Source organism: Lithobates pipiens, unplaced genomic scaffold (genome assembly GCF_037356315.1).
Source record: "Lithobates pipiens isolate NorthernLeopardFrog02 unplaced genomic scaffold, aLitPip1_a1.2 Scaffold_19, whole genome shotgun sequence".
In the NCBI taxonomy this organism is placed as follows: Eukaryota; Metazoa; Chordata; class Amphibia; order Anura; family Ranidae; genus Lithobates; species Lithobates pipiens.
This window is the reverse complement of record NW_027507764.1, coordinates 495,308,089-495,334,897: the sequence shown is the minus strand read 5'-3', so window position 1 is coordinate 495,334,897 and position 26,809 is coordinate 495,308,089. Positions and strand designations below refer to the sequence as shown.

Here is a 26,809-nt window from a genome sequence, read left to right as displayed (position 1 = left end):
CCGAAAGGACGTTCAGCGCAGCAGGGGGGATTGTGACCGATAAGCGTACTCGCCTAGCTCACCACAGTGTTAACTACCTCACATTTCTAAAAATGAATGAGGCATGGATCTCGGAGGAATTCAACACATGTGATCAGTAGACCATGTATATGTCTATAAACAATTTTTGGAATCAAGCACACAGACCTTCTTAATTCATTTGGCTCACTTCCCTGACCCAAAAAAGCACACCGTACTATATGCCCCTACCCTCCTCTTTGAAGAGGTTGAGCGGTGTCATATTTCTACTGGGGCTGCTTATTATGAGGGGTTCCCACCATCCCTGTGCTGTGCTGACTTCCTCCTGGGTGTTCTTATTATGAGGGGCTCCCACCATCCCTGTGCTGTGCTGACTTCCTCCTGGGGGTTCTTATTATGAGGGGATCACACCATCCCTGTGCTGTGCTGACTTCCTCCTGGGGCTGCTTACGGTGCTGCTGTCAGCGCTGTATGTCACGGAGCTGCTGTCAGCGCTGTATGTCACGGAGCTGCTGTCAGCGCTGTATGTCACGGAGCTGCTGTCAGCGCTGTATGTCACGGAGCTGCTGTCAGCGCTGTATGTCACGGAGCTGCTGTCAGCGCTGTATGTCACGGAGCTGCTGTCAGCGCTGTATGTCACGGAGCTGCTGTCAGCGCTGTATGTCACGGAGCTGCTGTCAGCGCTGTATGTCACGGAGCTGCTGTCAGCGCTGTATGTCACGGAGCTGCTGTCAGCGCTGTATGTCACGGTGCTGCTGTCAGCGCTGTATGTCACGGAGCTGCTGTCAGCGCTGTATGTCACGGAGCTGCTGTCAGTGCTGTATGTCACGGAGCTGCTGTCAGCGCTGTATGTCACGGAGCTGCTGTCAGCGCTGTATGTCACGGAGCTGCTGTCAGCGCTGTATGTCACGGTGCTGCTGTCAGCGCTGTATGTCACGGAGCTGCTGTCAGCGCTGTATGTCACGGAGCTGCTGTCAGCGCTGTATGTCACGGAGCTGCTGTCAGCGCTGTATGTCACGGAGCTGCTGTCAGCGCTGTATGTCACGGAGCTGCTGTCAGCGCTGTATGTCACGGTGCTGATGTCAGTGCTCTGTATTACGGTGCTGCTGTCAGTGCTCTGTATCTCCTGCACCCTCTTGTTTGCCTACCCTGGTCCCTGACCTTCCCTCTCCTCCATTGCCTTCATTAGCTCCATAGTCCTGAATTGTCAGAACAATTTCCCAAATAAAAAAAAAATGCTTGTAGTTATCGATCCCAAATTCACCTCATACATGTATTATGCTATTGTCCAGGTGGTGGGACTACGTGCTACCCCCTAATAATTACCCCGTGGCCGCAAATTCGACCTAAAGGTTTGCGAAATTCGCCTCCCATTGAAGTCAATGGAGCCCGCGGCGAACGGTCGTTTTCGCGAACGTTTGTGTCCGTTCGCGTTTCGCGTTCGCGAAACGTCCCGTCGGAAGTTCGTCCATCACTAATGGAGAGCATATGTGAAAGGCAATTTTCAAGTCTTTTAATTTATTATTACTTTTATTTAGGTATCCCCAATTCCGTATGCAGAGATTATCAGGTATAAAACTATGAAGAGTATGCACAAAATGGACATATTTCTATGTGTTTATACATTAAAGGTTTTACGGTATGTCCTAATTCTTCCAAAGTAAGAATTAGGACATAGCCTGTCTCTTTAGCCAAGATATTAGTAGTTAAACTCGCATATTCAGATATTCAACCCAAGGGGTGGGGATTGGGACCGAGTGATCCTACAGAGGGAAACCCTCTGGATCGAACGTCTCAATGCCACCCACCCCCCGGGATTGAATGAGACAATCTCATATAAATATTTTCTTTCGATAATAAGGTTGGAATAATACTCTATTAAATAACCTTCCTTTTTTTTTTTTCTTCTACCTTCCCTCCCTTCAATACTCTTCTTTGGGAATTGTTCCCTTTTCCTCTTATTTATGGCATATATATTGCCCTATACCATTAAAATACTTTATTGCATTACCCTGTCTGTATTATCAGACCAATTATGTATAGACTAATTGTTATGAAAATATTCCTTTGTTATATATGTGGGATTTTTCCTTGCTCAGATTTATCCGAGAAATTCTTTGTCCTCCTTTTTTTTGTGATTCTTTACTTATTCTTTACTTATTCTTTGTCTGTGGAATCCCAGCTTTTTGCTTCCCCCCCTCCCTGGCGGACATGTGCTCCTCCTGGCCGGGGGCCGGTTTTTTCCTCCCACCTCTGGCTTGCAGGTTCTCAGGACAGTGACACCAGAGTTTCCGCTGTCTACCTGTCCTTCCCTGTGCACTTCCGGTGCGACTCTCAGTGTGGAGGCGCTGACGATGTGACGTCAGACGCCGCCGGCAGGTACGCCTGACGGAACACTCGTTGGGGATTCCATAAAACAGCGGTCTGTTTAGACCGCTGTGTTTGGGCTTGCGTTGGCATAGGATCTATGACCCCGTTCCAGCTATCGGTGTTTACCAGGTAATGTTTCTCTAAATACTACTCGGATTACTATAGACATCTGGGATTGCTGTATGAGACGGTTTTGTTTACCGCACATATCTATCCCTGGTTTTCTCTTTATTATTTTCCATACAGACACAGTGGTATCTTGCTTCTAATTGAGATATTGAATCTACTACAATTCTAAATTATTGAGTATACAACAGCGCAGGACGGGTGTCTTTTCCACACACACCCATCACACTGTGTTTGGGCTGGCGTTGGCGCACTACCGGCGCCCTCACCTTAGTAACCTACAACTGCCAGGTAACATATTTCTAAACAACTTTTAGATCCCACTAAATTTTGATGATTACAATATACGATCCCTGGCTCTCTCTCTACCTCTAATGTAGATGCAGCAACATTTTACCCTTAATCGTTACAGTGAACCCATTATGGGCTCAAGACACTGAATATACAACGATACTGGACGGCTGTCTTTACCCTGCTCCTATATCTTTATCAGGTAAAATATGTACATTATTTGGACTATCTAAATATGTACCACTACCTTGGAAAGGGAATACATGCATTTGTGTGCATATATCCTTATTGTGTATATATATTTAAAAAAAAATCCTTTATCCTTATTAGTGCCAAACGCATCTCATCCCCCATGTCCGCCGGTGGGGGAACATAGAAAGGGCCCCCCTGTCCAAATTTTGTTTTTACCTCAATTTTCTCTGAATTTCTGGGTGAGTGAAATTTTCCCACATTCCCCTTATTTTTTGACCCTTTATTTGCTACCTTATATATACTATTGGCTGAATAATGTTTCATCTGTGCATCTATATGAATTGTTAATTGTTTATGAATTGCATATCATTTATCTATATAGACCTCCTCCTGAAGAAGCGGGCAATCCGTGAAACTAGTAGAGGAATTCTTCATCTATGCCACCAGAATTGAACTCTACTATGAGTACTTGTATATGTTAATCTGGGGTGTATTAGAATTTTAATTGTGATATTTTGTATTCTGTTTTTGTAAATTATTAAACATGTGTTAAATTTTATTACTATTCCTAACTCTTCTTTTGCTTCTGTATACAAAGTACCAGTATAGTCCAACACCAACTTTTTGGTTTTGGTTGGGTATGAAAAGTTAGCGTGAACAGCTATCTTATTACCCCCACACCCAAAAAAAAACTCCAACCTCTCCACAATGGCCAAGACCAGAAAGCTGTGTAAGGACATCAGGGATAAAATTGTAGACCTGCACAAGGTTGGGATGTGCTACAGGACAATAGGCAAGCAGCTCGGTGAGAAGGCAACAACTGTTGGAGTAATTATTAGAAAATGGAAGAAGTTCAATGATGATGGTCAATCTCCCTCGGTCTGGGGCTCGATGCAAGATCTCACCTAGTGAGGCATCAATGATCATGAGGAAGGTGAGAGATCAGCCTAAAACTACATGGCAGGACCTGGTCAATGACCTGAAGAGAGCTGGGCCACATTCTCAAAGAAAATGATTAGTAACACAATAAGCTGTCATGGATTAAAATCCTGCAGCGCACGCAAGGCCCCCCTGCTCAAACCAGAGCATGCCCAGGCCCATCTGAAGTTTGCCAATGACCATCTGGATAATCCAGAGGAGGAATGGGAGAAGGACATGTGGTCAGATGAGACAAAAATAGAGCTTTTGGTCTAAACTCCACTCGCTGTGTTTGGAGGAAGAAGTAGGATGAGTACAACCCCAAGAACACCATCCCAACCCTGAGGCCGCGTACACACGCGCGGACTGTTGGCCCAACCTTGTCCGCTGAACAGTGTTTGGGCGGACAGTCCGCTCGTGTGTGGGGCTTCAGCGGACAGTTTCAGAGGACAGTTGGCCGAACAAGGTCTTACGGAAATTCCGAAAAACTGTCCGCTGAAACAAGGTTTCAGCGGACTGTTCGCTCGTGTGTAGGCTTGTTCGGCCAACTAAGTCTCGCGCATGCTCAGAAAGGATTTCCACGTCGGAAGGTTGCATTGCAGTGTATAGGACGTCGTATTTTTCGTCCCGTCGTACGTGCCGTTCACGTCATCGCGCACGGTTTCAGCAAACTGTTCGTCCGTCGTGTGTGGCCATGTCCGTCCATGCTAAGTTTGAGCGGACTGTTCGCTCAAACTGTTGGACGGACAAAGTTGGGCCAACAGTCCGCGCGTGTGTACGCGGCCTGAAGCATGGAGATGGAAACATAATTCTTTAGGGCTGCTTCTCTGCAAAGGGGACAGGACAGCTGCACTGTATTGAGGGGAGGATGTATGGGGCCATGTATGGCCAAAAACCTCCTTCCCTCGGTAAGAGCATTGAAGATGGGTCGTGGCTGGGTCTTCCAGCATGACAACGACCCGAAACACAAAGCCAGGGCAACTGAGGAGCAATTCCGTAAGAAGCATCTCAAGGTCCTGGAGTGGCCTAGCCAGTCTCCAGACCTGAATCCAATAGAAAATCTTTGGAGGGAGCTGAAAGGCCGTATTGCCCAGCAACAGCCCCGAAACCTGAAGGATCTGGAGAAGGTCTTTATAGAGGAGTGGCCCAAAATCCCTGCTGCAGTGAGTGGTCAAGAACTACAGGAAACATATGATCTCTGTAATTGCAAACAAAGGTTTCTGTACCAAGAATTAAGTTCTGTTTTTCTGATGTATCAAATGCTTATGTCATGCAATAAAATGCAAATTTGTGTGAAAGCAATTGAATATCAGTTGCAAGAACTCTGCGCCATAAAAAAACGTGTAAATACAAATATAAAACAAAAAAGCTGCACCTTTGATAGGGAGTGTGTAACTCCTCAATATTGTATTAATAGTTATTTTGGAGCGCTCTAATTACTTAATTTAAATGTATTCGTGCAAATCCTATCTAGTGAACCATGGTGATAGGAAAAAATACACAATGCACAAAATTATATACATATAGCTTAAATTAGTGCATACAATATATCTATCTGATACCAATGGTGATCAAGTGATTACAAAACAACTAACTCAAAATTATTGATAATCTTCTATTCAAAAAAGTCCCATCCATATAGCACAAAAACTTTTTTTGATAGGTGATTCCAAATCCACCAGCATGAAAATTCTTGCAAGATGTGACAGAAATTATTCCAAAATAATTTGCATATACCTCCACCAGAGATCTCAACAAACAACACCCAATCGTGATTGAAAATGCAACTTATTTTGGAATAATTTCTGTCACATCTAATACATTTAAATTAAGTAATTAGAGCACCCCAAAATCACTATTAATAAAATGCAAATTAATTACTTACAAATCATACAATGTGATTTTCTGCATTTTTGTTTTAGATTCCATCTCTCACAGTTGTCTGTCTCTCACAGTTGAAGAGTACCTATGATATAAATTAAAGACCTCTACATGCTTTGCAAGTAGGAAAACCTGCAAAATCGGCAGTGTATCAAATACTTGTTCTCCCCACTGTATAATGACCATAAGTGGAATGATTGAGAGACAATACTATGTAGAGGGCTCAACTCCCTGGTCCTGACTGTATTCTGCCAAAGCAGACCTGGGAGGTAGTATGGACAAATTTAAATATTTTCAAATTAGAGCCAAGGGATCAAGGTTGTCAAGGCGTGTCACTGTGCTGTTTGTGCCAGTCTGGCCGCCATATAGTACCACCATATATCTAGAAGGCTTAGACCTCCTTATGAGAGAGGTCTATGTGATATCAATTTGCCATATCTAGGTTGCTTACCCCTCCAAATAAATTGATTAACCTCCCTTTGGATCTGTTCAATGGTCTGGTGGGAAACATAGACTGGCAGGGCTCTAAAGTAATATAGTAGCTTTGGCAGGATGGACATCTTGATTGCCGTAACTTTGCCCAAAAGCGAGATGGGGAAATTGGACCACAATCTCAGCCATCGTTTAACTTTTGAAAATTCTTGAAGGTAGTTAGCATTATACATCTCTCTTAGTGAAAGAGCTTGGCGAACCCCTAAGTATTGCAGAGTACTATCACTTACAGAGAAGCCAAAGGAGTCTTTAATGTTAGCTATTATGTTATAGGGGATATTTATCGGGAGGGTGGAGCACTTGGACAGATTAATCCCCTGGCTTGAGATACTATGGAACTCTTGTAACACTGTTACCACATTACCAGGTTAGGGAGGAATACCAGTGGGTCTGGCAGGAACATGAGTAAGTCGTCAGCATACATGCTTATTTTAAAATTCTCTTACCCTTTCAGATACCATTTAATATTCGGGGTTAGCCTTAATCGCCCTTGCCAATGGCTCTATGGCCAGGGCAAAAATTAAAGGCGACAAAGGGACAACCTTGCCTTGTACCCCTACCCAAAGGAAAGTAGTCGGAGGAGCAACCAAGAAGCTTTATTCTGGTATGGGGCTGTGTTATAAGGTCTTAAAATCGTGTACAAATTCCCCACTGAATCCAAATTTAGCTAATATATTGTCCGGTCATAGTAAACTATCGAAGGCCTTATGTATATCCAGGCCCAAGATCAATAGTCTGCGTGGAAAGAGATTCGCGTCCTGTATGATGCTAGAGGCCAGTCGAATGTTATCCATGATCTGCCTGGTAGGGATAAGTCCCGTTTGCTCTGGGGCTACTAGTGAGAAGATAATAGGGGCAAGGTGGTCTGCCAGCAATCTACCCAAGATCTTTAGATCATTATTGAGGACCGATATCGGCCTGTAATTCTGAGGTACTGAGTGGTCCTTATTAGGTTTTGGGATTAATGTCATATTGGCGTGGAACATCTGTTCTGGAAACTGATGGCCCTGGAGGATATAATTGAAAAGATTGGAGAATTTAGGGGCAAGGGTTACTGCAAATTTCTTATAGTGTGTAGGGGTAAACCCATCTGGGCCTGGGGCTTTTGAGGTCTTCAGGGATTTAATAATGGATAAAATGTCTTGCTTTGAGCAGAGGGCATTCAAGCTTTGATACAAAGAACACAGTAATTTCCAGTGCTAATAGGTCTTTCCAGGTGTGGAGTAACAGATGTCAGATAAAATGGTGGTGTGAAAGGTATATATGGTATCCTAAACTGGGTGAATGCTGCCTTCCTCAGATGGGGTAATCTGAAAGAAACTACAAGAAAAACAGAAATGGAAGGTGTGCACACCTAGTGTATTACCAAAGATAATTTTATAATAAAAATGTTTTATATAAGTGGCATATAAGAGCTAGGCTAGTCTCATACACCATGGGCCTATGGTGTACGAGACTAGCCTAGCTCCGAGGAAGGGGGTGCACCCCCGAAATGCGTTAGCTGTATCCTGTGTTCTGTGCATGTCCATGCATTGTTTTTATGGCCTTTTGTCAGTTGCATTTTGTGAGTACCTACTTTTATATAAAACATTTTTATTATTAAATTATATTTGGTAATTCACTAGGTGTGTGTGCCTTCCATTTCTGTTTTTCTTGGCATTCAAGCTCTGTAGCTTCTCCTCCAACAAGGTATGGGAGGGGTAAAGAGGACAACTGGGAATCTGCCTGACTAACGGATCCATGAAGGAGAAAACGTGCCTTGGACCAACGTAGGGACTTCTCAGCTTGTTTTCCCATAATATGGTGTCTAGTTCTACTCTTTTTAGGTTCATTTGTCTCAATATTTCTGTGGTGAGCGAGTGGTAATGTAGGTGGTAGAGCTTATGCAATTCCTTAGTAAGGGAGGCAACTGCAGCCGCTCTTTGTCTTTATCTTGTGGTGGCCAGTTCAATTATATATCCCCTCAGAACTGCCTTATGGGCTGCCCAGAGTATGGGGGGGGGGGGTCTCTTCTAAGTCATTCAACCTAAAATATTCTAGAAGTCTGTCTGATATTTGTGATATGACCTCTGGGTCAGTGAGTAGGGAATCATTCAATCTCCATGCGGCAGTCTGGGTAGTCAAACCCACGTATGAAGTCTGAAAGGAGACTACGTGATGAACCGACCAGGGGCATGCATGAATCATGGCCAGGGTGGAGTTAGCTAGTAGGATGGGGGTGCTGAATATATAATCAAGTCTGGAGTAGCTATCATGGGGATGAGAATAGTGTGTACATTCTCTTACTCCTACATTCAAAGCCCTTCATGTATCAATTAGGTGGTTTGACTCCAGTGATATTTGCATGGATCTAGAAAATGTATTTGTTGTACTCAGCGTCTTGCTTCTGCCCAGGCTTGAATGTGCCACTAGATTAAAGTCACCCTCAACCAACACATGCTTCGTATTATATTTATCCAACCTCTGGAAAAAGTACTGAAAAAAACTGCTTTGAGATGAATTTGGAGAGTACACATTCACTAAGGTTAGCGCTTGACCCTGTAGAGAGCCCTGAAGTATAAGAAACCTACTCTCAGGGTCTTTGTATATATGGTGAATATCAAACAATACAGTGTTTTTAATGAAAATTGTCACTCCTCTTGACTTGGGCTCAAACGTAGTAAAATTGTACTTCTTGTAAGCCTTGTCAAATTACTTAGGATGATTGTTGGAGGAGAAACGTTTCTTCTGCAATAAGATGATATCTGCCCCTAATGTTTTGTAACATCTAAAGGCCTTTTACTGTTTCTGTGGGGAGTTAAAACCCCTTACATTGTGAGAGATAATTCGTATACCCATTGTAGACATGTCACTGGAGAAGTGATCGAGGGGGTGTACATCTCACCTAGGTTGCTACACAGTGTGAGATGGTAAATCCAGGATGGATCAGTTTCTCAGCAGCGATATGCTGCTGAGTTGTTATTTAATTTTGCCGGGCCTGGGTTTATATGGAATGGCAGGTAGGTTTGGTAGAGGGACCTGTCATTCCACATCCCCCGATCCAGTTCTGGGTTTGGGATCAGGTGAGCTTGGATCCTAATTAGCCTGGGAAGCTAAAGGCTCTGTAGGGTCTGCAGGTGATTGCTTCTCAGCCAGGGAATGAACAGTCTGTGTGTTTGAGGAAGCTGCAAGCACAGCCACTGCTGGAGCTAAAACTCACCCTGCGATATCCAGGCGAAAGACGCTGTGTTTGTAAGTGTCAGATAGGTGAGCAGAACCTGTTAGTAAGCGCCCAGCCGGGCTAGGACTTTTATTTTTGTTGTACTTAGAAAGCACGGTGTTGCTGTATATTTTGTTTGCTGGACTGTTTGTACCACGAATAAACACCAAGATCTGCTTTATCAAATTCCAAGTCTGCTGTGAACTGTGTCCAAACACACCCTACCCCGGGAAGATCCCTTACAATTGGTGTTCGAATGCGGGCAAAGTCGGTTGCTAAGGGCAACGGTGTGGACAGACTTGGCTACAGCTGCTTATGTCTTGGGTGAAAGCTGCAATGACACTCCAGGAACAGTCCAGCAACATGGAGGAGATGCTGAAGCAGTTTATGCAAGTGAGTTTGCAACAACAGCAACGACATGAACAGTCCATGGCTGCACAACAGCAGGCTCAGATAGAGGCCAATAGACGCACAGGAACGAGCCGGGCTGTAGGTGTGAGCGCGGTGTACGGGACCGGGTCAGTGCTGGTGAAGTTTACCGCGAGTGTTGTGCGCCCACCTGCTTCGGTTTTCCCTCGCTGTGACGGTGGATGCGGCTCACCCGAGTTTAAACAACGACGAGCACCGTGGAGGCGCCAAGGATGCCGCAGTCCAAGTCGCGGAAGATCGCCGTGCTCGGATACCGATCAGTGGGTAAATCTTCTTTAACAATTCAGTTTGTTGAAGGGCAGTTTGTGGATTCCTATGACCCGACTATAGAAAACACATTTACAAAACTGATCTCTATAAATGGACAAGAGTATCACCTTCAGCTAGTCGATACTGCTGGACAAGATGAATTTTCAATATTCCCTCAGACTTACTCCATAGATATTAATGGATATATACTTGTATATTCAGTCACCTCCATTAAAAGTTTTGAAGTGATTAAAGTAATCCACGAGAAGTTGTTGGACATGGTTGGGTAACGCCAGGTACATAACTATAAATGCCGAGAAGTGTGCTCTAGCCCTAGAAGAGGCCAAATATCTGGGCTACATTGTTGGAAGAGGATTGGTTAGGCCACAGCTAAATAAAATTGAGGCAATACAGAATTGGCCTAGACCCCTGACAAGGAAACAGGTTAGAGCTTTCCTGGGTATTACGGGTTATTACCGTAGATTTGTGCCGAACTTTGCCTCAGTTGCTGCTCCGCTAACTGACTTGACAAAGGGCGGAAAGACAGCAATGGTCACGTGGACCCCAGAGGCCGAGGAGGCTTTCCAAAGCCTTAAGTCTGCCTTGTGCCAACCACCTGTGTTAGTCACCCCCGATTTCAGGCGAGAATTTCTGGTCCAGACAGATGCCTCTAGCACAGGCTTAGGTGCAGTACTCTCACAAGTAGTGAATGGTGAGGAGCATCCGGTGACGTACTTGAGTAGAAAACTAACCCCGGCCGAGAAAAATTATGCCATTGTGGAGCGAGAATGTTTGGCAGTAAAGTGGGCCCTAGAATCTTTAAAGTATTACTTGCTAGGCAGGAAATTCAAGTTGGTGACAGACCATGCCCCCCTAACATGGATGAAGTTAAACAAGGAGAGAAATGCAAGAGTGACTAGATGGTTTCTCTCCCTACAAAACTTTAATTTCACTGTGGAACACAGGCCAGGGAAATTACAGGCAAATGCTGACGCATTGTCAAGGGTAAGTTGTCTGTGGGGACAAAAGGCTCAGCCCTCCGGTCTGAAAAAGAGGGGGGGGATATGTAGACATGTCACTGGAGAAGTGATCGAGGGGGTGTACATCTCACCTAGGTTGCTACACAGTGTGAGATGGTAAATCCAGGATGGATCAGTTTCTCAGCAGCGATATGCTGCTGAGTTGTTATTTAATTTTGCCGGGCCTGGGTTTATATGGAATGGCAGGTAGGTTTGGTAGAGGGACCTGTCATTCCACATCCCCCGATCCAGTTCTGGGTTTGGGATCAGGTGAGCTTGGATCCTAATTAGCCTGGGAAGCTAAAGGCTCTGTAGGGTCTGCAGGTGATTGCTTCTCAGCCAGGGAATGAACAGTCTGTGTGTTTGAGGAAGCTGCAAGCACAGCCACTGCTGGAGCTAAAACTCACCCTGCGATATCCAGGCGAAAGACGCTGTGTTTGTAAGTGTCAGATAGGTGAGCAGAACCTGTTAGTAAGCGCCCAGCCGGGCTAGGACTTTTATTTTTGTTGTACTTAGAAAGCACGGTGTTGCTGTATATTTTGTTTGCTGGACTGTTTGTACCACGAATAAACACCAAGATCTGCTTTATCAAATTCCAAGTCTGCTGTGAACTGTGTCCAAACACACCCTACCCCGGGAAGATCCCTTACACCATGTTAAATTTGGAAGGTAATTATCCAGGGTCTTAGCTGAGTGCCAAGCTGTTTCTTAACTTGTCTGAGTCCACGTCAAATCTCCCTCCGGGAAGGGTGGGATGGTGTTTATACTCTATCATAGTCATATTCCTTACGCAGGAATAATTATAATACAGTCCCTTATTTGGCAGCAAAGTTAGCATATCTTTGTGTGAAAATAATAAAAGAAAAAAAAGTAAAGGATAACATAACCTTAGACCATAGGATGGTAAAACTGTAATGGGCCGGGGAGGGGGGTTGGGGTGAGGCCCACCCTGCCTTAGTAACAACCTTCTGTGGACTTTTCAGTCCAATACTCAGCCAGCGCTTCATCTCCCAATAGTCAACTCTGACAGTTAGTGCGCCAGGAGAACAGTTAATCAATAGCCACCTGTTAATGAAACAAAGGTGGGGGGATGATGGTTTGAGAAGCTGCTATGAGTAGGGGGGCTAAACAGGCAGGCGTGAAGAGACTTAGCTAGGGTGTCTGACTCGTTAAAGTCATATTAGGTGCTTATTTCAGCTTTTCAACTGCGGGGAACAAATGTTGAGAGAGGAATTTCATCTGCCATTCAGGATCACGCCTCCCGGTCCCTGGATCCTCGCTGATTTCTCCTATCCCATTGAAGTGGAGGGGTGGCCCAGATCGGAGTTGGACGGGGAGTAGAAGAGAGCCTCGAGGCGTTGTGTGGTTCCAATAGGCCCAACTTGAAGAGCAAGTCCTTGCCCACTGATAGATTGAACACTGTGTATGTAGTACTATTATGCGGTACTGAAAGCTTGAAAGGGAAGCCCCATCTCTACTTAATCCTGGCTGATTGCAGAACCGCAGTGACTTCTTTCATCCGTCGTCTCTTATCCAGGGTTGCTGGGGAGATATCTGGGTAGATTTGTATAGTGGTCCCCTCATACTGGATTATGGGGGTATTGCAAGAGGCTCTTAGAATCTCCTCAACTAGGAAGTCTTTAAGACACATTACTATGTCTCTGGGTGGTTTCTCTGGTAGAGGTTTCGGGCCGGAGGGCCCTGTGGATTCTGTCGGAAGGTAAAGGCTATATCAGCGTGATCAGGGAGCAGGGAGTGGAATATGTTCTTCACTGGTGCTTGCAGATCCACCACTGCTTCAGGGACCTCCTCACTCTGATGTTATTTCTCCTGTTATAGTTATCTAAGTCCTCAAGGTGGGTTTGCAGTTGGAGGACAGTGTCTGAGAGTGCCTCAGGATCTTTACGTAGCTCCTCATAGGTCTGCCTTATTGAAATGGGAAGTGTACTCACTGTGGTCCAGGGTCATAGACTGTAAGGCTGCTGGAGTAGGAGAGACCTTGGGTGCCTGCATCGGCTAGGTGCCATCTTTGGACATTTCTACTTGTTCCCATACATGGAGCAGGTAAGTTGTTAGAGACTTCTGGGCGGTTTTCTTCTTACTGGCCCATGGAACAGGTTTAAGTCTCTGCTTCCCTCAGAGCACCTGTGACTAGCATCCACCCAGTTTCGCTCTGTGCATGCACCCCCTGCAATTTTCAAGTCTTGCCACAGATTCTCAATTGGATTTAGGTCTGGACTTTGACTAGGCCATTCTAACACATGAATATGCTTTGATCTAAACCATTACATTGTAGCTCTGGCTGTATGTTTAGGGATGTTGTCCTCCTGGAAGGTAAACCTCCTCCACAATCTCAAGTATTTTGCAGACTCTAACAGGTTTTCTTCTAAGATTGCCCTGTATTTGGCTTCATCCATTTTACCATCAACACTGACCATCCTCCCTTTTCTCTGCTGAAGGAAAGCATCCACACAACATGATGCTGCCACCACCATGTTTCACGGTGGGGATAGTGTGTTCAGGGTGATGTACCATGTTAGTTTTCTGCCACACATAGCATTTTGATTTTAGGCCAAAAAGTTAAATTTTGGTCTCTTCTGACCAGAGCACCCTCTTCCACATGTTTGCTGTGTCCCCTACATGGCTTCTCACAAACTGCAAATGGGCTTCTTACGGCTTTCCTTTAACAATGGCTTTCTTCTTGCCACCCTTTCATAAAGGCCAGATTTGTGGAGTGCACAACTAATACACTGTAGTTTTCTTGTGGGCAGATTCTCCTACCTGAGCTGTGGATCTCTGCAGCTCCTTCAGAGTTACAATTGGCCTCTTGGTTGCTTCTCTGATTAATGCTCTCCTTGCCTGGACTGTCAGTTTAGGTAGACAGCCATGTTCTGGTAGGTTTGCAGTTGTACCATACTCTTTGCATTTTCAAATGATGAATTTAACAGTGCTCTGTGAGATATTCAAAGCTTGGGATTTTTTTTTATAACCTAACCCTGCTTTAAACTTCTCCACAACTTTATCCCTGACCTGTTTGCTGTGTTCCTTGGCCTTCGTGATGCTGTTTGTTTACTAAGGTTCTCTAACAAACCTCGGGGGGGGGGGGGGGGGCTTCACAGAATGGCTGTATCTATACTGAGATTAAAATACACACAGGTGAACTCTATTTACTAATTTGGTGACTTCTGAAGGCAATTGTTTCCACTAGATCTTAATCAGGGGTATCAGAGTAAAGGGGGCTGAATACACATGCAGCCACACTTTTCAGATATTTATTTGTAAAAAAAAAAATGAAAACCATTTATGATTTTTTTCCTTCCACTTCACAGTTATGTGCTACTTTGTATTGGTCTACCACATTAAATACCAATAAAATACATTTATGTTTGTGGTTGTAACATGACAAAATTTGGAAAATTCAAGGGGTATGAATAATTGTTCAAGGCACTGTATATAGGAATGTTCACTAAGTACCATTGTATGCATGTAAATTATCAATTGTACATTTTTTTGTTCAAAATGTCTATTATTGTCTCATTCTAGCTGTTTATTTTTAGCTAATGTCCTCGATGATTAAACGAGAATTGCACAAAATTTACAAATAGTAAAAAAGTGCCAAGGCCACAGCTTGTTATAAGGCTTCCATAATGGTTTGTGGCCAGTTTTATTTAAATGTGTTTTAAAAGTTTGCAAGTTTATAAACTTGTAACAATCTATGTGAAAGTTTTACCAGGCTTTCTGATGAGAAAGTCCAGCACCACAAACTTAGATCATCGTGTTCACCAGGTAAGACACTAGGTTTATTTACTACAGGAGTAGAGGCTGTTCACTTAGTAAAATAAATGTTAGCCCTCCATACGAAGCTTGTACGCACTTTTTCCCAATCCAGAAAGATATCAGCAACAAGGCCACAAACAGGCTTGTTAAACACTTGTTAAAAACTTAAAGTGATTGCAAATGATCACCTTGTAAAACAACTCATTCAGTTAAAAATAGAAATGAAAAGCAAAACATTTTTGTATAGATATACAAAAAAATTATAAATACCTGTTTTCCCTTTTGAGAACCCCCCGGACTCCCAGTGGAGTGGAACTAGCATAACTGCGAGCTACCCCCCTTCACGGCGTGACACAGCACTAACACCCCCCCTCCACCACCTTCTGTCCTTACCGTGGATCGGAGCTGCTGTGGAAATCTTTCAGCGTGGCAGGCTCCGCTGTCCTCTCCTGGAGTACCCTCTGCTGTGCGTGACGTCTCCTCTCTGCTCCTCCTAGCGCTATGAATAGGATCACCTGACATTTTGGCCAATCAGGGAAAGGGTTTCATACCGGGAGGAGGACTATTGGTCTGCTGTTGCAACATACCTGGGTGGGCTCCAGGTCACATGCCCTACGACCCGAGCCCACGCTATTTGAAACCCATTAGAGCCCATGGTTATAATCAGGTGCTTCAAAAATACACCCCTGCATCTGTAATTTATGTGCCCAGTGACCTCAAAGGGACCGGACACATGAATAGAGGGTGGATGCAGCGGCCGTGGAAAGATTCATGCTATGCATGAATCTATCCACTGCATATAGGGGGTGGAGAGGAGAGAGGGGTGGCACCCAGGCACCCCTAATGGACAGCCCGCCCATGGACAGGACAAGTCTGATCATTGGAGGACAACAGGCAGAGTTCCTAGCATAGCTAGGGAACTGATCATGGTGTGCTCTCCTGCTCAGTGTGGTCAGTGGTAAGAGAACAGGATACTTTCTCATACAAGTACGTGGTACAGCACGCTCAAAAAAGGAATATAAAATGTTGGGGTAATAAACGCTTTAATGGCCGGGTCTGCAAATCTGCAAAGCTTCTGAATATGAGCTAGTGCAAAGCACCTGTGGGCTCAGCTGTGATAATAACAAGGTGAGCATTAGACTGGTGGGGATGGAAGGAGGCTGGGGGCATAGGGGACTACAATATACTAAGTTTACCTGCACCAGTGGTGCTATAAGCTTGCCTTCATGCTTTCCCTATTTAGAGTGCATTTTTCTAGTCTAGTTATAGAATTCATTAGAAACTGGTAACTGGTGAAAGGAGAATGTGTTCCAGAGAGGGGAAACAGGTGGCCAGGAAATCAGTAGAAATGTATCCAATGGGGACAAAAAGAGCTAGGAGTTCTTTCATAAGCAAGATTACGGTTCACACAGGGTTGTTTTAGTAAAAGAGAAATTTCTTCACCTTATCCTGTGTTTACTTCAAATTCCCGGTTGTGTTCAGAAATAACATGAAATCATTGAAATAATTTGGGTTTTTAAGTGAACACTGGCTACACTTAAAACTTTCTTTATTCGGTACATTGACTTTTGTTCACTGGTTGCTATGGTATCTATGGGTGCTGTTACCACGGCAACTCATTTTGAGAGAACACAGGCCAGGTAACCAGTTATGAATGTTTGGGAATCCATGTGGGCAGGTCCCTGATTTTAAGAAAATAAGCTACCAAACTCGCTGCTGAGAAGACCTAATGTGTGCTAACTAAACCCCTGCTTTTAACAGGCGGTTAGACAGGTTAATTTGATTGGTCAGCAGAATGGTTGGTGAGTTGAGCTATGGAATTGTCTTTGTTTTATATGTATATGCCCTCCAGGAGCTCCTCACTGTGAAAGCCAGTTATAGATGTGGGCAGTGGCCAGTTTTTTGTTACTGTTTGTATATATGGTCCAGGGACACACTGGGCACCTTTGCTGCCATTGTGCTCTTGCTGGGTGTCCAGTGTGCTCCTGTTCCTTTAAGGGGGCTTGGGTAGTCTCCAGGCCCACCTGTCCACATCTATCCATTCCATGCATGTGCTTCCACTGTGGAGACACTTATAAATTTGTAGTGTTAGGACTGCAAGCAACACAGGGTGCCGTGACAAGGCCTTGCAGCTTTCACATGCGTTTGCAAATGTGTGCTAACTAAACCCCTGCTTTTAACAGACGGTTAGACAGGTTAATTTGGTTGGACAGCAGACTGGTTGGTGAGTTGAGCTATGGAATTGTCTTTGTTTTATATATGCTGATAAGTCCTGGGCCTCCAATCACACTGTAAAAAATAACTTTAAAGGTCTAGTCACATTGTTAAAGGTGGTGCTCTTGAACTCCCTGAAATACATTGGATACTTTTTGGATTGTCCCCCTGAATGTTATTGGAATAATGTTATATCTAAACCTCTTAACAGTGGTATGTAACTTACCGTTAAGTTTAAATTTTTGTTACAATATACTAAAAGTCAAGTTGATTGTGGAGATCCTCTGGGGTGTAGAAGCTTCCTGCCTGGGAAACATATCATTTGCATCTTCATCAATATTTTAGAACAGAAATATCAGGGAGACAGCCCTGTTTTTCACTCTCCAATTTTAGCAAACCAACCCAACTGTTTGCTATTCTGGTCAAGTCCTGAAAGAAACCTAAGAAACTGAAATACACATACAGTACAGTACACATATAGTATGCGCACATTCACACACATATGTATATATACATACAGTATCTGTGTTGAGTTAATTTAAATGCTATAGATTCAATTATATCTTATAATTATTCAAAGCAAGTACTCATTTTTTTTTAATCAATCCTTTAACACTCATGAAGAGTTGCCAATAATTTGTAATAATTCTTTACACTTTGCAGGTCACGGGAGACTCATAACGTTCAGTTAACATTCTCTACTGAATATATTATAACAGCTAACCTGATTTAATTATAAAGTAAAATTTAAAAATGCAAGAGTTATTGTAGAAATGTTTTGAAGAAATGTAAAATTTGGCTGTACACTTGTAAGATCTTACTATTTTTTTTTCACTTTTCCAGACATTCACTTTTGTGTGAATCCTGAAGGTCATTTAAATGGAGCCTTTGTTAATGCTGGGCCAACAAGTCATATGTTTAAAGAGAAAATGTCAAGTTCTTTAAGGCTTTAAATGACCTTTGCAGGCAGATTGGGGATTTGTAGCTTTACACATGAAGTTCCATATTTTATATGGCAGCATTTAACAAATGATCAAATGCATGTCATAGAAAGATCATGATTTACAAGCTGACATTTTATGCCTTAAAGGCAGCAGTGGATGTGTCTATGTGTGCACGGAGCCTTCACAGCATGGCGGTCTATGCAGCCCTGTTCGCTGAATGATAATATTCGGTCATACACATGCAGCATGAGACCACAGAGTGATTAATTGTATGCAACTTCTAGACACATTTACAGCATTTTACATTTTTTAAATGGATGTAAACTTGAACTGAATGACATTTAATTTTCTAAAGCGCTGCGTGTCATAAAAGTTGACATTATATAAATTACATTTTTTTTACATTTTTTTTTTCATCTTCTGTAGCCTCTTCTGGCCAATTTTGGTTGATAATTTCAATAATGTACCAGCTTGGGAACTACAGTAAAAAAAATATAATATACTTTCTGTTGACTGTGGTAATAAAACGTTCCCCCCACAATTTCTGTTGGATTTTTCTGGGTAAATGATGTTTGCTTGATATATTTACATCATCACTTCCCTATTATAACTGTACCATTATATAACTATCCTGAGTACTGTAGCACTTTTAAGAAGTAGTCATTTACCTGATAAATGAAATAGGAGGAAAAAAAATTCAATCCACTCCATACGTTATACAACTAGTGGAGTAGATTTAATCAAATGTGCTCATTTCTGATTTTCTACTGAATTTTGTATTTTGCCAGGGGCTTTTCTTTAAAAATAAAGAGTAAAATACAAATTGGATATTCTTTTCTAAATCTGTTGTCATTTACCCATCATATATTGATCAGTGTCACCATAACTCTACCACTGAGACCTCATTTCACATAATACACATGGCTGTTGCGTCTGACCTCTCTGACCGGCCAGTCCCACCTGACTATAGTATATCACTGAATTTCCTGTGCGTGTAAATGCCCTTTTAAAATATGTGACAATCATATCATCCTTCAGTGGCTGATGCTGAAAATGATAAATGTGCATGGTTATAAAAGTGACTGTTAGGGAATATTTGCACTCCAGATAAAATGCTTTACATTCAGGACCATTTTGTAAGTAATGAATCATGGCAGCACTGTATATGAAAACATAATTACTATAGCTATGGACATGTACTTTATTTTGTATTGTCATTTATTGTGTGTCCTATGGACTACAGCAATCTGTAACACTGCACAGTTATACATTATCAAAAAATTTAACAGTTTTATTTTAGAACTAAATGGTATTTACAACCAATGTTCTCCTGTGGCCACTGCCTTATAGAGGTAAATTCACCTTCTCTGACTGAGTCAAATGTTCCTTTATTTGTGTCTCACACATTCCCCCTCCCAGACACTGCAGCTCACAGCTTCAACAGCACAGGCAGTGCTTTCAATTCAGTAAGCAGTGGGCAGGAATAGGTGTGGCCAAGTGCTAGTTGAAAAGCATCAGCAGTGATAATGCTGATAGCCACGTCCCTTGCAACAGTTTCTCACCCCAGTGTAGTGGAAGCAGACACAGTCTACATGAGAAGGACAACTATGCTTTGAATTCAGGAGTAGTGCAGCATCATTGGTAAGCTATCACAGGAAACTGCATTAGACAATCTTCACTGACAGAATCAACAGATATTTATGGGACATTGCAGGGAGGCTAAGAAAAACCTGCAAGTGCAGATGCATGTACACTCACCGGCCACCTTACTAGGTATATCTTTTCAATCGATTGGTAACACAAATTGCTAATCAGCCAATCGCATGGCAGCAGGTCAATGCATTCAGGCATCTAGATGTGGTTGTTGGTGCCAGACAGGCTGGTCTGTGTATTTAAAAAACTGATGATCTACTGAGATTTCCATGCACAACCATCTCTAGGGTTTACAGAGAATGATGAAAAAAAGAGAAAATATCCAGTGAGAGGCAGTTGTGTGAAGGAAAATGTCTTGTTGATGTCAGAAGTCAGAGGAGAATGGGCATACTGTTTTGAGATGATAGAAAGGCAACAGTAGCTCAAATAAGCACTCGTTACAACCAAGGTATGCAGAATACCATCTCTGTATGCACAACACATCGAACCTTGAAGCAGAGATCACACCAGGTGCCACTCCTGTCAGCTAACAACAGGAAACTGAGGTTACAATTCGCACAGGTTCACCAAAATTGGACAATAGAAGTTTGGAAAAACATTGCCTGGTCTGGTGAGTCTCGATTTCAGCTGCAACATTCAGATGGTAGGGTCAGAATTTTACATAAATAACATGAAAGCATGGATCCATCCTGCCTTGTATCAACAGTTCAGGCTGGTGGTGTAATGGTTTTGGGGATATTTTCTTGACACACATTGGGCCCCTTAGTACCATTTGAGCATAGTTTAAATACCATGGCCTACCTGAGTATTGTTGCTGTCCATGTCCATCCCTTTATGACTACAGTGTACCCATCTTCTAATGGCTACATCCAGCAGGATAATGCACAATGTTACAAAGCTCAAATCATCTCAAACTGGTTTCTTGAACATGACAATGAGTTCACTGTACTCCAATGGCCCCCCCAGTCACCAAATCTCTATTCGCATAATAGATGTTCAGCTGACAAATCTGCAGCAACTGCATGATGTTATCATGTCAATATGGACCAAAATTTCTGAGGAATGTTTTCAACACCTTGTTGAATCTATGCCATAAAGAATAAGGGGCGGTTCTGAAGATAAAAGAGGGTCCAACCCAATACTAGCAAGGTGTACCTAATAAAGTGGCCAGTGAGTGTATAATTTAGTGCTGCTGCCCATTTTGTTTAAATTTTTTTATTCTGGAGTACCTAATTCTACTTTCTGGAGAAATTATAGTGTTTAAATTGTTTTAGATATTAAATTAATCTAACTGTGTTCACCATTTCTGCTCTCTACTATTAGGGATAGTCCCGATGTTCGAGTTGAACAAAGAAACATATGGGGCGCTCGCAGGAAGTTCGCCTGCTGTGGAGCGCCCATAATGCACTGTGACTTCGCAGTGCATTGACAGCTGCTGATTGACCAAAGCATGCACCTGACCTGTATACTTTGGCCAATCACAGCGCGATGTGCTGTGAGAGCCATGGTTGGCCAAAGGCAGTGTGTTAAGACCACGCCCCACACTATATAAAGCTTCTGCTTACACGTGGCCGTGTATATTCAAAGTATACATTGCAGTAGTGTATATATAATACAGTTCCGTGTATATAATGCAGTCAGTGTAGTATATATAATACAGTTCAGAAAATATAGTGCAGTGCGTGTAGTGTATATAATATAGTTCAGAGTATATAGTGCAGTCTGTGTAGTATATATAATACAGTTCAGAGTATATAGCGCAGTCCTTGTAGTATATATAATAAAGTTCAGAGTATATAGTGCAGTCAGTGTAATATATATAATACAGTGGAGAGTATATAGTGCAGTCTGTGTAGTATATATAACACAATTCAGAGTATACAGTGCAGTCCATGTAGTATATATAATACAGTTCAGAGTATATAATGCAGTCAGTGTAGTATATGTTATACAGTTCAGAAATATAGTGCAGTATGTGTAGTATATATAATGTAGTTCAGAGTATATAGTGCAGTCTGTTTAGTATATATAATACAGTTTGGAGTATATAGTGCAATCTATGATAGTATATATAATACGGTTCAGATGTATAAAGTGTAGTCTGTGGTGTATATATAATACAGTTTAGAGTATAATGTGCAGTCTGTGTATTAGATATAATACAGTTCAGAGTATACAGTGCAGTCTGTGTAGTATATATAACACAATTCAGAGTATACAGTGCAGTCCATGTAGTATATATAATACAGTTCAGAGTATATAATGCAATCAGTGTAGTATATGTTATACAGTTCAGAAATATAGTGCAGTACGTGTAGTATATATAATGTAGTTCAGAGTATATAGTGCAGTCTGTCTAGTATATATAATACAGTTTAGAGTATATAGTGCAATCTATGGTAGTATATATAATACAGTTCAGAGTATAAAGTGCAGTCTGTGGAGTATATATAATACAGTTTAGAGTGTAATGTGCAGCCAGTGTAGTATATATAATACAGTTCAGAGTATATAATGCAGTCAGTGTAGTATATATAAGACAGTGGAGCGTATATAGTGCAGTCAGTGGGGTATATATAATACAGATCAGAGTATATAGTGCAGTCAGTGTAGTATATATAAGACAGTGGAGCATATATAGTGCAGTCAGTGGGGTATATATAATACAGTTCAGAGTATATAATGCAGTCAGTGTAGTATATATAAGACAGTGGAGCGTATATAGTGCAGTCAGTGGGGTATATATAATACAGATCAGAGTATATAGTGCAGTCAGTGTAGTATATATAAGACAGTGGAGCATATATAGTGCAGTCAGTGGGGTATATATAATACAGTTCAGAGTATATAGTGCAGTCAGTGTAGTATATACAATACAGTTCAGAGTAAATAATGCAGTCAGTGTCTTATATATAATACAGAGGAGAGTATATAGTGCAGTCAGTGTAGTATATATAATACTTTGCAGAGTATATAGTGCAGTCAGTGAAGTAAATATAATACAGTGGAGAATATATAGTGCAGTCAGTGTAGTATATATAATACAGTTCAGAATGAATAGTGCAGTCAGTGTAGTATATATACTACAGTTCAGAGTATACAGTACAGTGCAGAGTATATAATACAGTGTATTAAAGTGGTTAAGGGGAACCCCATGACAAAGAAAAAAATGCTGTGGGTCTGGCATAGATTTTAGGGAAACTCCACATCAATTTTTTTTCTAAAAATGGCGTGTGATCCCCTCAAAATCCATACCAGACCCTTATCCGAGAATGCAGGAAAGGGGCAGATGAGCGAGCCCCCCCCTGAACCATACCAGGCTGCTAGCCCTCAACATGGGGAGGGTGCTTTAGGGTGCCCGACAACCTTGATCGGTGGTTGCCGGGGTTGTCGGGTGGGGGGCTTATTGGAATCTGAAAGCCCCCTTTAACAAGGGGCCCCAGATCCCACCCCCCATGTGAATGGGTATCGGGTACATTGCACCCCTACCCATTCACCAAAAAAAGTGTCAAAAAGTAAAAACCACAAGAGACAGTCTTTGACAGTTCCTTTATTAAAAGAGAAAAAAAATTGTGTACATCCATCTTCAATCACGTCGCCGGACAGACCTGAAAAATAGAAAAACCGTAAAAAGCTCCACCCCCATGGGAGGCCTCCCGGTGACTGCTGTCTCTTTGACAGCTGTTATATAGGCAAGGGCCGGGTCACTTGGCGATGTAACCAAGTGACCCCGCCCCATCATGTGATGTCAGAGGGCACGGGTCACCTGGTTATGACTGTTGTGCTTTTTACTTTTTTGTACTAAGGGTCTGGTATGGATTGTGGGGGGGGGGGGGGGAGGAAACCCTACGCCAATTTTTTTTTTAAATTTAGGCATAGAGTTCCTCTTAAAATCCATACCAGACCTGAAGGGCCTGGTATGGACTGGGAGGGACCCCACACCGTTTTTTTCCTAGAATTATATCTATATTGCCGGGAGCGAGCAATCCATTACAGCGGCGAGCAAGTTTAAGTGAAATTTTTCCCTTTTATAAATGTCATTGCTGTCATTGCTGCGGCATGTTCAAAACATTGCACCACTTTACAGACAGGCTAAGGGGACCCCCCAGGCATGATATTTAAAGAAATATTTCATTTTTATTGTTTCTCTTTAAGCATCATTAAAATCACTGCTCCTGAAAAATCGTTTGTTTTAAAAACTTTTTTTTGCATTGATACATGTCCCCTAGGGCAGTACCCGGTTCCCCATAAACTTTTTATGGAAATAAGTTGCATACAAGCCTTTGAAATTAGTACTTTTGATTTTTCATGTTTGTGTTCCATAGATGTTAATAGGGTTTGCATGTTCTCGAGAACTTTTTGCCCATTCGAGGTGTTCTGGTGCGAAGCGAACCGGGGGGGGGGGGGGGGGGGGTTAGGGTGTTCAGCCCATCCCTACCTACCACACTAACGATTTCATAAATAGGTGACCAGTGCTCTGCCACCCCCTGCCTGAACTGTTCTCTTCTCCACTGCTTCCTCCTCAGTTCGCCATGTCTGCCTAAATAGCCTGTACCTGGGTCATGATGTGCCCCCAGCAATTATCAGCCACCACTTTCCTTGACAGAAAACACACTTCAGCAGCCCTAGCAGTGTCCTTTTACCAGCTGTACCTTTCTAGTTCTTGAGTACATCTCTATGGAGCTGGAGTTATTGCATTTCATGTGACATCACAACATTCAGCCATAACCTCAAAACACACTAAATTTATGAACCTCTAGCCATTTTTACTCATGTAAAGGAACAAAAATGCCATGAATTAGGTACACAGCTAAATTGCGATCTATTGCGGCATCAAGCGGCGTGCAATGACGGATCTTAGTGTTGGTTTTTTTCTCCCTCTAACAAAATTCCTTCTTGGTTATAAACAAAACATTGCATTTTTGTCCATCTGGCTGGCAGTGGAAAATGGCATCTTTGCATGTCATTTATTTATTTTTTGCTTTAAAAAACTGGAAAAAGCAAAACATAATAATGTATTGTGAAGGGCTTTAAATGAAACATCTGTCTCTAAGGTGAAAGTGGGCAAGCTTTGCATACTGCTGGCTTCTAAAATCTGTCAACTGAGTCTTTACTTTGCTTTTGTCAGTAAATAAAAGTTAGTGACAGCACAAAACCTGAAGATTTGCAAATACATATTAATTTTATTTTTAAAAGTGCTTAAAATCTTTAAATAATTCCAGCATGACTAAAAAATGCTATTCCTTACACAAAGCTGGATTTATCGTTCAGAAGCCTTGAGAACTCATATGCATGGGCTTTTATTTGCTTTCTCTGCATAAAAGGCAATATGAAAGCAAAAGCAGCTCAATGCAACTTAGAAGCAGCTTGACGCAATTCAGAAAACTGCTTAAAGCAACTGTTTAACATGCAAATCAAAGCAACTCAAAACATCTCTGAAGCCTCTGAGAGCATATTGCATGTGATTTGCTTCTGACTCTTAAGCCCTTCCACACAAGCCCTTAGGCACCTTGAACTGTTATTGTTAGGCCCTACATGCACAATAATGATTCAGTTAAAAATATACCTTTAGCCACCTCAGTCGAGGAAGGTTTTACCCACTTCCTGACCAGGCCACTTTTTACAGTACGGCACTACGTCGCTTTAACTGACAATTGCGCCGTCGTGCCACGTTGTACCCAAACAAAATTCATGTCCTTTTTTCCCCACAAATAGAGCTTTATTTTGGTGGTATTTGATCATCTCTGGGGTTTTTATTTTTTGCGCTATAAACAAAAAAAGAGCGTACATTTTTTAAAAAGCACAATATTTTGTACTTTTTGCTATAATAAATATCCCCAAAATTAAAAAAATAAATAAAAAAATAATAATTTTTCCTCAGTTTAGGCCGATATGTATTCTTCTACATATTTTTGCTAAAAAAATATTGCAATAAGCGTATATTGATTGGTTTGCACAAAAGTTATAGAGTGTACAAAATAGGGGATAGATTTATGGCATTTTTATTATTATTTTTTTTACTAGTAATGACAATGATCAGCAATTTTTATCATGACTGTGACATTGCAGCGGACAGATCAGACACTTTTGACACTTTTTTAGGACCAGTGACATTTATACAGGGATCAGAGCTAAAAATAGCCACTGATTACTGTATAAATGTCATTGGCAGGGAATGGGTTAACACTAGGGGGTAATCAAGGGGTTAACTGTGCTCCCTAGGTGTGTTCTAACTGTGGGGGGGGGGGGTGGGACTGACTAGGGGAGGAGACCAATCGGTGTTCCTACTTAGTAGGAGCACACGATCTGTCTCTACTCCCCAGAGAGAACTGGGATTTGTGTGCTTACACATACAGATCCTGGTTCTTGCTCTGTCACGAGCGTTCACGGGTGCCCAGCGGTCATTGCACCCACCAGGTACATGCATGGACTCCAGGGACAAGCTGCGGGCGTGTCCCCAGAGAGCAGACATACGGCTCGCGTAAGGGAGCCAACCTGCCTCATTATAACTGCGGTGGCTCGTCCCGAATCAGTTAATGGCCATTTTAGTGGAAATAAATGCAAACTTTAGGTTTCAGGTCTCTTCTTCTGGCTGATGAGCCTTATGTTATAAGGCAGCCCCTTTAAGAGGATCAGAAAAATGTGAATTAATCATGCAATCAGGCTGATTTATTAATGTATTTGAGAATGTCCGCAAAATAATTGTGAAGATTTACTTTAGCTATCCAATAATGTGAAAAGAAAATCACAGTTTTTTCTTTTTTCATCTGCATATGATTAGCTAATTGAAGTGAATATTCACACAGTTTATTGGGTGGAGGTTCTTACATTTTTCAGTAAATCAGCATCAATGGATCTGGATTATGGACTATATAGTGGTTTTATATATACAGTATTTCCTTTATTGTGGCCTGGGCGAAAAAAATTGTAAAAAGTACTGTTTGCTTTGAAAATAAAAATATAAAATATTGCATATGAATATTCCGTTTGTCTATTCAGGCAGCAGGTGAAGCTTTAAGCTGGCCATAGACAGTTTA

The 26,809-nt window shown here is 42.2% G+C and overlaps 1 protein-coding gene across 1 annotated transcript; it reads left to right on the top strand.

Annotated features, from left to right (window-relative positions):
• The first annotated feature begins 9,959 nt into the window (after positions 1–9,959).
• On the top strand, positions 9,960–10,460 carry LOC143998372 (GTP-binding protein Rheb). Its single transcript, XM_077493962.1, has one exon. The coding sequence runs from the start codon at positions 10,129–10,131 to the stop codon at positions 10,453–10,455; it is 327 nt and encodes a 108-aa protein (XP_077350088.1). The 5' UTR covers positions 9,960–10,128; the 3' UTR covers positions 10,456–10,460.
• Positions 10,461–26,809: the final 16,349 nt, after the last annotated feature.